This window comes from Eptatretus burgeri, chromosome 12, assembly GCF_056783735.1.
Source record: "Eptatretus burgeri isolate ZD-2024b chromosome 12, Ebu_testis_v1, whole genome shotgun sequence".
NCBI classification, from domain to species: domain Eukaryota; kingdom Metazoa; phylum Chordata; class Myxini; order Myxiniformes; family Myxinidae; genus Eptatretus; species Eptatretus burgeri.
In genome coordinates this window covers 4,874,338-4,890,250 of record NC_140972.1, presented here as the reverse complement: position 1 = coordinate 4,890,250, position 15,913 = coordinate 4,874,338, and the positions used below count along the sequence as shown (strand labels likewise).

General features: G+C 47.4%; 1 protein-coding gene across 5 annotated transcripts in view; it reads left to right on the top strand.

The window, feature by feature from the left end:
- Window positions 1-15,913, top strand: part of HTT (huntingtin) — a 637,913-nt gene that overhangs the window by 101,438 nt on the left and 520,562 nt on the right. For all 5 annotated transcript variants that reach the window (XM_085849284.1, XM_085849282.1, XM_085849286.1 and 2 more), the window contains one exon: window positions 3,920-3,977. In XM_085849284.1, the coding sequence (XP_085705410.1) occupies window positions 3,920-3,977 (58 nt within the window). The remainder of the gene's footprint in view (window positions 1-3,919; window positions 3,978-15,913) is intronic.

The window sequence follows — 15,913 nt, the reverse complement described above, 5'->3', positions numbered from 1 at the left end:
GGAGGCCGTACGTAGGTGCACGGCGGGCGTAGGGGAACCGTGCGTCGACCCTGCGTTGCCCGCAGGTAGTCACACAGACCGCAAGGCCACCGTACGGCGACCGTAGAAATAGTGCGGCCACCGTAATTTTTTGGGGGTTGGGAAAATTCATTTTTCATTGAGAAGAGCTTACGGCAGCCACACGAATAACGCAAGCCCACCGTACGCCCTACGTATGGTCGACGTGGAACACATCTACGTCATAACTTGGCTTGTCGAATTGCTACGGCCAACGTAGAAATGAAAAAAGTTATAACTCCGCGTTATAATTCCACGGCGCCCCTACGGCATGTAAAATATAGCCAAACGGCGTAGGGCCTCCCTGAGGCCACCTCAGTTTCTCTGCGGCCGCCGCACGTTTCTGTCAATTCAGAGGGTGTACGGCCACCGTATCCTCGCCGTAGAGCAAATGTGACCGAGGCCTTACTTTGAGCTGCTGTATCAGGCTGATCCACCAGCTCTCAAGTTGGACATCAGGGGTGTTACAATCCCTGTTGCTGACCCTCCAATCAACTGTGGTCCACCTTCGTTTGTGTAAACACAGGCTGACATGAACCGGTTGAAATGGGGTAAAGCTCCAGGGATCTGTGGCATCCATGCTGAACTTCTCAAGGTTGGTGGAAATGTTGCACTCCTGTCATTGCATGCAGTTCTGTGCTCTGCCTGGAACACAGGCATCATCCCAACTGACTGGAAGAGGGGCCTTGTTGTCCCTCTCTGGAAAAGGAAGGGTGATCGCCAAGACTGCAACAACTACCGAGGGGTGACGCTGCTCTCAGTGCCGGGCAAGGTCTTTGCTCGGATAATTCTTGATAGGGTTCGCCACCATCTGCTTGAGCACCAGCGTCCAGAGCAGTCAGGCTTTACATCAAAGAGGTCAACGATTGACCGTATCCTTGCTCTTCGTGTCCTAACCGAAAGCAGACGTGAGTTTCGGCAGGGGCTGCTTGCAGCCTATGTTGATCTCTGTAAAGCGTTCGATTCAGTGAATCGGGATGTCCTCTGGAGGATTCTTGGTCTTTGTGGGGTGCCACCAAAACTGATCGATCTGATGTCTGAACTCTACTCTGGTACTGAGAGTGCTGTGAAGTGTGGTGGTACCATCTCTGACTTATTTCCAGTTGTTACTGGAGTTCGTCAGGGGTGTGTACTGGCCCCCACACTTTTCAGCACTTGTATGGACTGGATTTTAGGGAGGATGTTAGAGAGATCAAGCTGCGGTGCATCGTTTGGGAATGTCAAGATCTCGGACCTTGATTTTGCAGATGATGCAGTCATCTTTGCGGAGATTTTAGACATCCTCTTGGGGGCCCTCGAGGTGCTGAATGAGGAGTCGGAGCCGCTGGGATTACGGGTTTCTTGGGTCAAAACTAAGATCCAGGCTTTCGGTGACGTCTTGGATGCTGCTGTCCTGTCTGTGTCTGTTTGTGGTGAGGATGTTGAGGTCGTGGAGAGATTCACTTACCTTGGCAGTGATACTCATGTCTCTGCTGGCTGTGAGTCAGAGGTCAATAGACGTCTGGGTCGGGCCTGGGGAGTCATGGATTCACTGGATCATGGGGTGTGGCGCTGCCGGTACCTGTGCGGGAGGACGAAGGTCCGAGTCTTCAGGTCCTTGGTACTTCCAGTCTTGCTCTATGGATGCGAGACTTCGACTCTGACCAAGGATCTGAGACGGAGACTTAATTCCTTTGGTACCAGGTCTCTTCGGAGAATCCTTTGCTATCGCTGGTCATATTTTGTGTCCAACGAGCGGTTGCTGAGAGAGACTCGGATGCGATTTGTTACCTGCATGGTCCGTGAGCATCAGTTGCGGCTGTATGGACACGTGGCTCATTTTCCTGACGCTGATCCTGCTCACCAGATTCTCTCAGCGGGGGAGTCTCGTGAGTGGAGGAGGCCAGTGGGCCGACCACGTGCCTCATAGTTGCAGCAGGTTGACCATCATCTCAAGGAGCTGGGGATGGGCCTGGCATCTGCCTGGGGGATGGCCAGACGGAGGCCCCTGGAGTACCGGCGGAAAGTGGACGCAGCGACGCGCTGTTCTGGCACATGCTCTCATACCTGACCTACCTGTATGCGCTGCTCTGGTGCATGCTGCCATACCTGACCCTGACCTAATACCGACGTCACATCAATTCCAGACCAATTTATATAAAAGAGAAAATAGCAAAATGTTTTCTTTTTTCCTCCAGTGGTGGGGGTAAGTAGATAAAGGCGGTTCTTGGGTGAGAAACACATAACATCGACCACAATCCTGGACGTGTCTATTTATAATTGATCCCCCAACAAATACAACCACACACCACCCCTTGATGAGACCTCACAGTCAGCACTCCTTACACATGCATTCAATCACCTATCATCAATGCTCAAGATACCTAAAAGTCCTGCCAACATCCCTGTACCCACTGTCTCCATTACTTACTGCCATTCCCTCATCCACCCAATCAGACACTGCTTCAAAGAACTCTAAAAGATTTGTTAAACAGGAACTTCCTTTGGTAAATTCATGCTGACTACCTTTAATTAGATTGTATTTGTCTAAATGATTCCTCATCTGGTCCCTAATTAATGTCTCCAACACCTTCCCCACCACTGAAGTCAAACTAACAGGTCTATAGTTCCCCAATTCTTCTCTGGATCCTTTCTTAAATAATTGTGTTACATTTGCGACTCTCCAATCCTCCGGTACGTGTCCTGACTTCAGGGAATTATTGAAAACATCCGTTAACATCTCGCTAATCTGCTCAGCCACCTCCATCAATACCCTCACCTGGAGCCTTATCTACTCTTAGATTTCTGAGCTGTTCCTTTCTTTCCTCCACTCCAACCTGGATCTTCTGTGAAAGCCCTTCCTCACCTCCTTGTTAAATACTCTCAGCTATTGGTAATTCTCCTGACTGTTATTGTGTAGAAGTTGAAGCAAAATACCTGTTTAAGCCTGCCATCTAACTTTCATCACTAACCACTCTCCCGGTGCTATTCCTCAATGGGCCCGCATTGGTCCTAACCTGTTATTTACCCCTTATAAACTTAAAGAAAGCCTTGTTATTGTGTTTAATACCCTGGATAGGGAAGGGAGGTGGGATTCTGCTTGCTTCATCTGATCTGGCCTCCATGCACACTTTTAATTTGATTCTCAACTACCTCTGGGAAGCTGAGAGTGTTCACAAGAATGCTTCCTCCAGAAAGCAGGATTGCCTCCGTACAAAAACATTGGACAAGTCACTTTGACACCAATTTTTTTTTTCCCCACCTGATTTATCATTGGGGCTGGCAGGATGTCTCAGAGGTACGCGCACTCACCTGTGAGCTGTCTCGCCTTGGTTTGAATCCTGACCCAGATGTAAACTGTCGTACCGGTGTTTCACAACACAGGCAGGACGATTTTTCAATGTGTGCGCCATCCCTCGGATGGACGTTCGGCTGGAGGACCCGTCTGCCACCACGGCTCATCGTTGGACGTTAACTGTCCCAATGTTTTTGGTGAAAAGTAGGCGAGTTATTGTTATTGTCGGCATTCTGGACAATTTGTAAATTCCTACCATGATAGACTGAAAAGGCAATGGCCATCCTTCAAGGATAACCTTAACCCATGAACTATTTCGGTAGCACCGACGCTTTGTGAAAGAGCATGGTACACTCTATTGAAGGATCTAATTTTATCATTGTGCTCTGTACTTTGATGTGTTTTAAATTTTCCTCTTTCAAAATATCAGTTTATATCTTTTTAGTACCATTCAGTGTTTGTCATTATTCAACTTCACCTGCTGATGATGAAGCTGCACGTACACATTGTACACTTTTCGCACTATCTTGGATGTTTAGTAAATACATATATTTATATGTGTATGTATCTGTATTTTTTTTTTTCCAGGCTGATTGCATTTTTGGAGAAAAACGAGCTTACCTGCAACCGTGTCCAGAATGTGGTGGTAAGCGATATCCCTTATCCCCCACCACCCCCCCCGATTGACGGCTCTTGGAAGATGTTCAAAGCACTTGCTTTTATCAACTGCACTTTGAGTGCACAATCCCATTTTAAGTGGCACGGTCGAACTTGATGATAATGAAAAAGTGAAGACTCTTTTTAAAAATAGAAATAAAATCCTTGTTCGTTTTGAGCTTTTGCTGCCGAATGTAGTGAAACTCTCTGTTCGGGTCATTTTGTGAAACATTGTTTTGGCCAAACAGGAATGTCAAACCATGTAATGAGAAATGTGCATTTATTTGTGTGCCTGCTTATTTAGTTGTTCTTTGTTTCGGCTGGCAGGATGGCTTAAAGGTCGCCTCTGAACTGTTTAGCCTGGGTTTGAGTCCCGATCCAGCGATAAACTACAATCCTGGTGTTTCACAGGCCGGATGATTTGTCAATATGCGCCGTCCCTCAGATGGACGTTAAACATGCGTCCTATCCGCTGGCATTAGTTGGTGGATGTGAAAGATCCCACAGTGCCCTTTGCGAAGAGTAAATGAGATATCACTGGAATCCTGAGCAAATTCCAAATTCCAGCTCCAACTTGGTCAAATGTCAGGCCTGGCCAGCCAGTTCGTGAAAGACTTCTGCCAAATGCTTTCTGAATGAGGTGGGAATAACTGTAGCCATTAAAGACCTTTCTTCTTTCTTCTTTCTTCCTCCTTTTTCTTTCTTCTTTCTTCCTTCTTGTTGTTTCTTCCTCCTTCCTTCTTGTTTGTTCTTCCTTCCTTCTTGTTTCTTTCTCCTCCATCTCTATCATAATCAGCATATATTCGTTTATTTATTTGTTCGTTCACTTATTTATTAATTCATTGCTTCATTCTTCGAGGCATATATTTAATCGTTCCTTCCCTCCACCACCGAAGGTGAAGGAGGTTATGTTTTCTCCCCCCTCTGTTTGTCTGTTTGTCTGTTTGTCTGTCTGTCTGTCTGTCTGTCTGTGTCTATCTCTGTGCGTAGCATCTCTCAAAAAGTTGTGGATGGATCCAGGTAAAGTTTTGTGGTCAGGTTGGGTGTGTGACAAGGAAGAATTGATTCAGAAGCTTTGGTGAAGATCTGGATCTGATTGTTTTAAAAAGTGATTCTTCACCATTAAGAGACAGTTTTAAACGAATTCTATGGCATGATAACTCAAAAAGTTGTGGACGAATTTGGACGAAACTTGGACAGGTTGGGTGTGTGGCCATGACAAATTGATTAGATTTTGGTGACGATCCGGATCAGACCATGAGAATTTAACAGATTCTTCACCATTGAGAGATAGGGCAAAACTAATATATCGCACAATATCTCGACAAGTTGTGGACGGGTTCGGACGAGACTTGGTGGACAGGTTGGGTGTGTGGCAAGGACAAATTGATTAGATTTTGGTGAAGATCCGGATCCGAATCCGACTACTGGAATTATTTAATTTTTAAAGTGATGATTCACCATTGAGAGATCGGGCCAAAAACAATATATAGCACGAGATCTCAAAAATGTATTGGGCCAGATATGTTATCGTGGATCAGGCATCGCGGGGCGGAGGTACGTGCTCTAGTTCATAAAGAGTGCCCTTCTAGTTCATAAAGGCCCTGTCACACCTTGACGATTTAGCCAGCATATGCCGACGTATGAAAAATTTGTCTAAAATGCTGGCACACGTTGAATACGTTATGGGTAAGTTTTGTATACGTTAAGAGCACGCTGAAGCACGCTGGCATACGTCGTCGTACGCCGAGCTCGTCGACAAATTTTAAGCATGCTCAAAATTTTCCGACGTGCTCGGCGTATGACTCACACGTTCCTCATACGCTGGCCATAAGTTGTAGGCACGTTATGCGATCATTGACACGCGTCGACACACGCTACTTGTAAGTTACTCATAAGTCGAAACACGTCGAGGTAATGTTTAGCGTACCCGAAACTTATTTCTAACCTATGAGTAACGTGCTTTGAACCTATGTGTAACGTATCTCCAACGCATATTGATGTATGTCGACGTATTTGACGTCTTCCGGACGACCACAGAACTTACTGAACGTGTTTCTAACTTACAGCTTCCATATAATGGCGTATTAGCAGCTTTTAGGGGAATTGGTATATACAAATGGGGTTCACACAGGAGGAACCCGTCAGTGTTTCAGACTCCATGGTGAGGTAGATGTCCATGTCAGTAGTATCAGTAGTCATAGCAGCAGTAGTAGTCGGTGAGTGTGTCAGTAGTAGTAGTAGTAGTAGTAGTAGTAGTAGTAGTAGTAGTAGTAGTCGTAGTATGTCCATGTCAGTAGTAGTAGGTGAGTGTGTCAGTAGTAGTAGTAGTAGTCGTAGTAGTAGTCGTAGTCGTAGTATGTCCATGTCAGTAGTAGTAGGTGAGTGTGATGGGGAGGGTGTGGGTGATGATGGATCCTCCTTGCGTCCACGGCCACGGCCAGGAGACTTCTTGGCAGCATTCTTCGAAGTTTTCTTCGGCATGACGATGATGTTGACACTTTGATGTCGAGCTTGGTTATGATTAAAATCGTCGAGCGGCAGCGTCCATTTAAATAGTCGAGCGGCAGCCTATTAAGAGGCTACGCCACGTGATCTTCGGCGATGCGTGCAGCGCGCTATGCATAAGTTAAGACTATCGTTGGGCATAGGTTGTGAACGCTGACAACACGCTCAGCATTCGTTGGTATAAGTCATCTATAAGTTATCGAAACGTTCTGTGTACGTTACTAATACGTTATGCATACGTCCAAAACTGAAAAATAAACATCAATAGTTCAGCGTACGCCAGCGTTTTACATACATTTTGATACGTTGCCATACGCTGGCTCAAACGTCAAGGTGTGACAGGGCCCTTACCTTTGATTCATTTTTATTCACTTTTTTTATTGAGAAATGTAATTAATCAATTGATTCATTTATTTGATTGATTAATCGGGCAATGTCACCTTTGTTATTCCTTCACCCTTCACACTGGTTTGGGTTTGGGTTGGAGTTGGGGAGGGCGGTGGGTGGTGCCATTTTTTGTGGAGTGAAGGGTGGCGATTTGGGGAGAAGATTTCACTTTAACAAATCTGTGATCAGGTCATGAACTCTGTTGTATGGTTTCAAACGTGGTTGAAGTTGGTATGATGTTCGGGATGGGGGAATTTCTGCTGATAGCATGATTGCTGCTGATGGGTAATAAAGGATGGATACAGTTAAGGAAAATTTTAACTTTGTCAGGAAAAATTATGTGGTTGATGAAATTATACTGAACAAAAATATAAACGCACCAACCTAAATATCTAAGTCAAGATTGCCATTATGGGAAAATGGTCAAACCGATGATATGTTTGAGCAATGGTTCCTTTGTTATGCTCAAGACAGATGTTCCCATTGAAATTAACCACTCTGAGTGTGTGGACTCACAGGTTGAGTAATCCTTCCCATGAGCACCATGGGGCTTGACAGAGTGATGGTCAGTGAGCGTGACCAGGACACAAACACTCCCTGCAGCTTGCCCTATAAAAGGCCTCCCCAAAATATGGACTGGTGCCAAATGTCAACATGCCACAGATGTCACAAATCTTGAGGGAGCGCGCCATTGGCATGCTGAATGCTGGGACGTCAGTACGGGCCGTTGCAGCACACTTCAATGTCCACCACTCCACCATTAGCCTCCTGAGAACGCGCCTCAGAGAGACTGGAAGCACCGTGAACCGCCCACATGCCCGGCGACCACGTGTGACCACCGCCGGTCAGGATCGTCACATGAGGCTGCAACATCTCCGGGATCGACTCCGACCGGCCACGAGGACTGCCGATGAGACTGTCGGGCTGCATAACAGGCGCATTTCAGCCCAGACGATGCGTAACCGCTTGAGGGAGGCCAACCTCCGAGCCCGCCGACCACACCGGGGACTCGACCTCACTGCAGTCCGGCGTCAGACCCGACTGAACTGGGCAAATGTTCACTTGCGCTGGACCCTCGCACGATGGAGGAGAGTGCTGTTCACCGATGAGTCGCGGTTCCAGCTGTATCGGGCTGATGGCGGACTCCGCGTCTGGCGTCGGGCTGGGGAGCGCTACACTGACGCCAATGTTCTTCGTCGGGTGTCACACGGTGGTGCCAGTGTTATGGTGTGGGCAGGCATATGCCATGGAGAGCGCACTCGGCTTCATTTCATTGAAGGCAACTTGAACGGGCAGCGGTACAGGGACGAGATACTCAGACCCATCGTCGTGCCGTTTGTGCGCCTTCACCATGTGACGTTTCAGCACGACAATGCTCGCCCCCATGTTGCCAGGATCTGCATGGACTTCCTCGGTGAGGAGGACATTGATGTCCTCGACTGGCCTCCATATTCTCCCGACATGTCGCCCATCGAGCACCTTTGGGACGTTCTTGATCGACGCGTACGACAACGTTACGCAGTCCCAGAGAACGTCCGCCAGCTCCGTGTGGCTCTCCAGGAGGAATGGGAAAACATCCCTCAGGCCACCATCGATAATCTGGTGATGTCCATGCGCCGGAGATGCACCGCTCTGCGCGACGCCAACGGTGGACACACCCACTACTGACTGTGTGAACTCTTACAGTGACACCTCGGTTGTGTCGGCTGTTGCAGCGCAAAGACTGTCGCCAGAATTCTCAAGGAACTCTTTGAAATTTAATGCTCAATTGTCATGGATTCTATAACCAAATTGTTGTGAAGATTTAGTATTAATGAGTTCGAGGTAAAATAGTAACAATCGCTTGGTGCGTTTATATTTTTGCGCTTGGTGCGTTTATATTTTTGTTCAGTATATATACCAATGGCAAGATTCTAGACACTGCAATAAGATGGAAGAGCTTGAGACTCAAGTGGAGAGTATGATAAGTGTCCACCCCCCCTTTTAATGGCAATTGTAAATTAGATCAGGTGTAACCATTCACCTTTAAAATCACACACCAAGTTGATTGTCCTCCACCTGTGTTAAATCAGGTGATTCTGATTATTTCAGAATATAATCAGCTGTTCCTGCAGGTTTCCTCTGCTGGGTAGTGAATTTCACAGCAAACACGCATCCATGAGCACCAAGGAGCTTTCAAAACACCACCGGGATAAAGTTGTTGAAAGGCACAGATCAGGGGATTGGTTAAAAAATATTTCAAAGGCCTCGAGTATCTGTTGGAGCACAGTCAAGACGATCATTATGAAGTGGAAGGTGTATGGTGCCATCCCTCCAAACTCGATGACCAAGTAAGGAGGAGACTTATCAGAGGCCAATGGCAACTTTGAAAGAGCTACGGGCCTTTATAGTAAAGACTGGTGACTTTGCGCACGTGACAACAATATCCCAAGCACTCCACAAGTCTGGCCTGTCGGGTAGGGTCGCAAGAAATGGAAGTCATTACTCAAAGCCCACCTTGAGTCCCGTTTGAGGAATGCAAAAAACCACTCCGGAGATTCTGAAGCCATGTGGCAAAAGTTTTGTGGTCTGATGAAACAAAGATGAAACTTTTTGGCCGAAATGCAAACCCAACTGAGCACATCACCGAAAGAACACCATCCCGACTGTGAAGCATGGTGATGGCAGCATCATGTTATGGGGATGTTTCTCATCACCAGGGACTGGGACACTTGTCAGGATAGAAGGGGAAATGGATGGAACAAAACACAGAAAAATCCTGGAGGAAAACCTGTTGCCCTCTTCAAGAAAGCAGAAATTGGGATGGAGGTTCACCTTTCAGCATGACAATGACCCGAAGCACACAGACAAGGCGACACTGGAGTGGCTAAGGACCAAAAACATAAATGTCCTTGAGTGGCCCAGTCAGAGCCCAATCCTAAATCCAATCGAAAATCTGTGCCATGACTTGAAGATTGCTGTCCATCAACACACCCCAAACAACTTGACTGAGCTTGAAGAGTTTTGTACAGAAGAATGGGTAAATATTGTCCAATCAAGGTGTGCAAAGTTCGTCGAGACCTCTCCCAACACTCACAGCTGTAATTAATGGTGCTGTTAAAGGTGCTTCCACCAAGGATTAACTCGGTGGGGAGGACACTGAACAAGATATTCTAGTTTTATATTTTTCATTAATTTTCTGAAATTTGTAGAATTTGTTTGTCACTTGGAAGTTGTGGGTTATGATGTGTAAACAAAGGTGGAAAAAAGTCTGATTTAATGAAATTTAATTCCAGGATATAAGGCAACGAAAGGTGAAAATAATAAAAGGGGGTGTCGACTTTCTCTCGTCACTGTAGTTGCAGTGAGAGAGACTTGATTTAATGAGGAGAGTAGTTGGAGAGCAGGACGAGAAACTATAATAAGTTCAAGTATGATAGGAAAGGTAAGATTGGAGGGAGTGTTGCATTCTGGGTAAAACACGACTCGTGTATCGAAGAAGGTGCACTGAATGACTTTGAGAAAGGAGCTCATGTGGTTTCTGTGTGGGTTGAGATTAGTGATTGTAGGAACAGTAAGATACTTGTCGGATGTATTTGAGATTCCTGTTATGACGGAGGAGCAGGAGAGAGGGGTTTATGGAGAATTCAGAAAGACCCATGGAAAGGATAGAGTGTTGATGATGGGGGATTTAAATTTTCCAGGAATAGTGCAAGAGCAGATCCTCGGAGGATTAAAAAAATATCTATTCCATTATTTGCTTTTTGAAGCCAGTCTATAGAAAAGGTGGAGGTGGAGGTTGGAGAACATCTGTGGATGACCTCGAAAAGAGTTGTCTTGGGTCTCGCTCTCAGCCATGATCTCTCTTGGGCAAACCACATTTCAAAGTTTGCTTCCAAAGCGAGATGCCGACTGGGCATTCTCTATCCTGCAAAATCCTTATTTTGCACACCTGAGCTCCTATCCACCTACAAGGCTTTCATTCACAGCTTGATGGACCACTGCTCTCCCCTCTGGGCTGGATCCCCTGCCTCACATCTTGCTCATCTTGACGTCATGGAAACCAAGGCCTTCAAGATCATTGGAATCTCTCGCGATGAAGTTGAGTCGATGGCTCTATCGCATCGCCATCACTGACAGGTCAGTGGTCTCTCTGTTCTTCCACCTCATTTCTAGTCTTGCATCCTCTGCCCTCTCCATCCTTTGTCCCCCCAGGCATTGTCAAGATGCATACGGTCCACCAGCAACCCCCTTTTAGTGAAACTACCAAAATCCAGAACCACTGCTCACCTCCACTCATTTATTCCTCTTCCCCCCCCCCCCCACCTGTGGAACCACCTTCCACAATCTCTTCAATCTCATTCTTCCCTCCAGATCTTCAAGACAGCTGTTCACCACCATCTCAAATCATCCCCCATCTAAAATCGTAATCATTTTCTCCACCCGTTAAGCCACCCCCCACCCTCCAAAAAAACTTTTCTTCTGTATCTCTTCCACCCCTTCCTTCCTTCCTTCCTCTAATCTCCCCTTCCTCTAATCATTACCTGCATCTCTCGTTTGTCTCATTATGCTGTGTCCTGATCTGTTCTTTGTCCGAGGAAATGTGCTGGGGACAAATCACAGAGAGAGCAGGGGGGGAGGTTGGAGAGGAGACTGTAGAAGACAGAAAGACCACCGACCAGCCTGCGGTGAGAGAGTGAGAGGCCCAAGGACTCAGCCTCATTGCGGGAGATGCCAATGATCCGAAATGCCTTGGTTTCTACAGCGTGAAGCCGAGAAAGGTGGGAGGCAGGAGCTCCAGCCCATAGGGGAGAGCAGTACTCCAGGCTGCGGACGAAAGCTTTGTAAGTGGTCAGGAGCTCAGGTGGGCCGAGGAAGGACTTTGCATGACTGAGAATTCCCAGTCGGCGACTGGCTTTGTCGGCGAGGTTTGAAATGTGGCTTTCCCAGGAAAGGTCATGGCAGATAGTGAGACCCAGAAGCTTAAAAGAAAGGACTTCTTCCAGAGGATTGTTGAGAAAGTGAATGGGGGTGGGGGTTCTAAACGGTCCTTTTGGAGGGACATAGTGAGAGTGTGAGATTTGTCCAGATTGAAAGACATGTTCCACGTGTTGGACCAGTTTGTGATTTTACCCAGATCTGCAGTGAGCGAAGAAGCTGCTGCTTGCCGGTTTGAGGGATAACCAATGGTACGGCAGAGGGTGGAGTCATCAGCAAAGAGATATGGAGGATTTTCCAGAGAGTCGGAGAGATCATTGATGAAAACCAGAAAAAGAACAGGGCCCAGAACGCTACCTTGAGGAACTCCAGCCTGGACAGGAAGAGAGGATGAAAGAACTCCATTTAGGGCCACACGTTGACTGCGACAGGAGAGGAAGTCTGCGAGCCATGAGTGGAGATGGCCTTGAATACCATGGGAAGAGAGTTTGGTGAGTAGGGTAGGGTGCCAGACTGTGTCAAAAGCACGTGATATATCCAGGGATACGGCTCTGATTTCCTGTCTGGCATTGAGGATCTCCATTCATTGTTGGGAGAGCAGAAGCAGCATATCCAGGGTAGAGTGACCTGGTCTGAAACCAAATTGATGATCAGAAATCAAGCCATTGGAGAAGAGGAAGGATTTAATGTCTGAAGCGATGATGGATTCCATAACCTTGCTGAAGATTGGGATAAGGCTGATTGGTCTGTAGTTGCAGGGATCTGTTTTTGCACCTTTCTATGTAGGGCAGTGATGTTTGCTGATTTCCAAGCAGATGGCAGATGACCTTGAGCAAATGAGAGGGTGAATAGACCAGAGAGAGGGTGAGCAAGAGCAGAAGAGCAGGTTTTTAGGACATGTGGGCTGATGCCATCTTGACCGGTTGCAGAATCTGAGTCGAGGTTTGAAAGCAAGCTGTCCACCTTGTCAGGAGAAAAGGACACAGAGCCCAGGGACAGTTGGGTGCGACTGGGTAAGGTGGGAAGAGAATGCAATGGGTTTTGGACACAAGATTTAGCTGCAAACACCGAGTTTAGTCATTCAGCTTTTTCACGTGCGGTATCAGCAGTGCGGCCATTTGAGGAAAGGGAGGGGATGGAGGGGGAACATACACCAGAAACAGATTTGATTAGACGCCACCAGGATTTTGAGGAGGGAGAGAGGTTTGAGAGTTCAGACTTGAGATGAGAAAGATGTTGTTTTCTGGCTCTCCTGAGGGTAGATACACACTTGTTCCGAGCTTTATGAAAGGAACTGAGATTACCCTCAGTTGGGTTTGCTTTCCATGAGGCGAAGGCAAGTTGTTTCAGGACAACTGCCTCACCACAAGCTTCAGTGAACCAAGGGCGGGAGGAAGGGGACGACAACTGAAGACGAGAGGGGATAAATCTGTGCATGAGGGAGAGCAAGTTTCTTTGAAAGAATTCCCAGGATGAGTTGATGTTTGAGAAAGTAGCGATAGGAGACCAGTCTATAAGTTTGATGGCTGCTTGGAGACCCTGCCAGTCGGCTTGAGTGAAATGCCAGACTCGACGGCGGTGAGGTGGTTCTCTGATAATAATAGCCAGAGATGTCCACTTTGACAAAGACGTGGTCAGAAGAACCGATTGGAGCGGAGGATGAACAGCAGATATTGTCAGAGAAATTTGTCAAAATCAGATCCAGAAGAGATGAAGTACCATTGGTTGAGATCCGGGTCGGGAAGTTGACCGATTCAGTCAGTCCCAATGAGTCGCAGGAAGCTTTTGCTGAAGTGCCATGACAGGTGAGAGAGGTACCCACACCTAGCCAAATGGCATGATGACAATTGAAGTCGCCACATATGAGGAAGAGAGAGTTTGGATGAGAAGATGGAAGTTGGTCCATGTTTTCGGATAGTGAGGTGTAGATGGAATCATCACTGTTAGGTGGACGGTACAGTACAAACATGAACATGAGGTGGGAGTGGAGGAGAAGCCGTAGCCAGAGGTATTCCTGGGGGTGTGGGGGATTGAGGGCAGTGCATGGAGAGTGAGGAATAGAGTCGTTGATTAAGAGAGCAACTCCTCCACCAGGACGAGGCTCAGGTTTGTCATACCGGAGGAGGGAGTAACCGGGGAGAGATACTTGGGAGTCTGACACGTCTTGGGGGAGGAAAGTTTCTGTTTGGCAGATTATGTCTGGTTTGTCAGTGGCAACCTGTCTGGAAAGATCTGAAAGGTTTGAGCGAAGGCCCCAGATATTTGAGGTCCACACTGTTAATGAAGAGGGAGGGAGGGCTTTGGGTGCAGGGGGTGGGAGGGGAGGGGGAGGGTCGGATAAGGGACGAGGGGGGGGAGGTAAGGAGGGTTGTTCAAAGAGTGTGGGGGATTGCAGAATAGCTTGGGGAGGGGGCTGGATGAGGATGAGAAAAGGCTCTGTGGTGCTGGGGGAGAGGGGGAACAAGAGACGGGGAAGAAGGCAGTTGAGGATTTGAGGGGGTGGAGTGAAGAGATGGAGGTGAGAGGGCAGTGGAAGGAGCAGCTTTGTGGATGAGAGGGGGGGGCAACTTTGAGAAGGATGAGTGAGGGGGGTGAATGGTGGGAGAAAAGGTGAGGGGGAGTTTTTGAGAGAGGTGAGAGGGAGGTTTGGAGGGAGAAGAGTGGGATGGTTGCTTTGAGAGTGAGGCTTGAGTTGGCACTGAAATTGGGAAAAAAAGAGGTTGATGGAAAGCGAACATTCATTGTAAACTGGGGTTTTAAAAAGTTTTAGGTCAGAGATGCGATTAAACACATTTCTTGATGGAGGCAATCAAGGCGAACTCAGAGAATGAAGAGAAGAAACGCTGTAACAGTTGGATTTTTTTAGGCAAGGACTGAAGGAGAGGTCGAATTGAGAGCAGTCTGTTTAAATAGTAGAAGAGTAGTGTATTATGATACAGTAAAGACTGCCACATGTATGAAAGAGGAAGATGAAGCATTATAAGAGATCGTTTTTATTATTATTATTATTATTGATTGAGAGAGTTTTCATCAGATGAGGTCATGGAAGTGTTGTGGAAAAAATCGTGATGTGAATGGTGAAATTGGATCGATAAACGTAGGGGGTGTAAACAGATCATGTGGTTCTGGGAGAAGCACTTGGCTCTGGGAGGTGTATCGTCAAAAGTGGTAGAAAGGATCTATCCAGAATTATCGATCTAACAGCTTGGTAGAAAGGTAGTAGAGACTAACCCTCACAGTTTAACAAATGTATTGGAGTTTTATGAGACGGTTTCTGCCTGGGTGGAGGAGGGAAGTGCAGTGGATGCAGCTCATTTAGACTTTCAAAAAAAAAAGATTTTGATCAGGTACTTACTGTACCACACAGAAGGCTGTTGGTTAATATATGGGATTATGGATTCGTTGGTGGAGTAACCAGCTGGATTAGTGACAGGAAGCAAAGAATGGGAGATGAATGTGAATGGGAGTATATCCAGCTGGGAGGGTGAGGTCGTGCAGTACACCAGGGTGTCAGTTTTAGGAATGTTATTATTCATAACTAGCAGGGACCTATGGAACATCCGAGCAATGTAAAATGTCACCGAGTCATCAATTTTCCACCCCCCCCCCCCCCAACAAACCCCAAGTTCCTCACCCTTCCACTCCCAACCCAAAAGCGTCAATCCCCTCCATTCTCCAAGCCTTCAACCCCCCTCGCTCCCCCAAATTTCAGTCTCCTCTCCCAACTCTGTCAGGCATCAGGTGTCGGAATGTCTGTCCACTTTAATGGACTGGGCAAAATATTGGTTTTGGTAAATACTGTTGCGAATTCGCGCCCGCCGGCGTGCGAGCGGCCACGGAACTCGAATCGCGGAACGTCGCCCACCGGACGGACAATTCTGTCGTGACCCTCTCGGACTAACGCCGGGAAATATTCACGGGTGTGCCTTTCGGCCTCACCACAATCGTGCCAATCGGCCCCCCGCGTGGGATAGGGTTGTTCGCCAAATTTGACCTACCTAAGTACCCACACGGAGGGTAGACCGGGCGATCGCACCTCGCCGCAGGTTGACTCCGGACACGGGCCACTTAAGCGACCCGTTCCGTACTATCGGGATAACCGAGCGGTGTTAT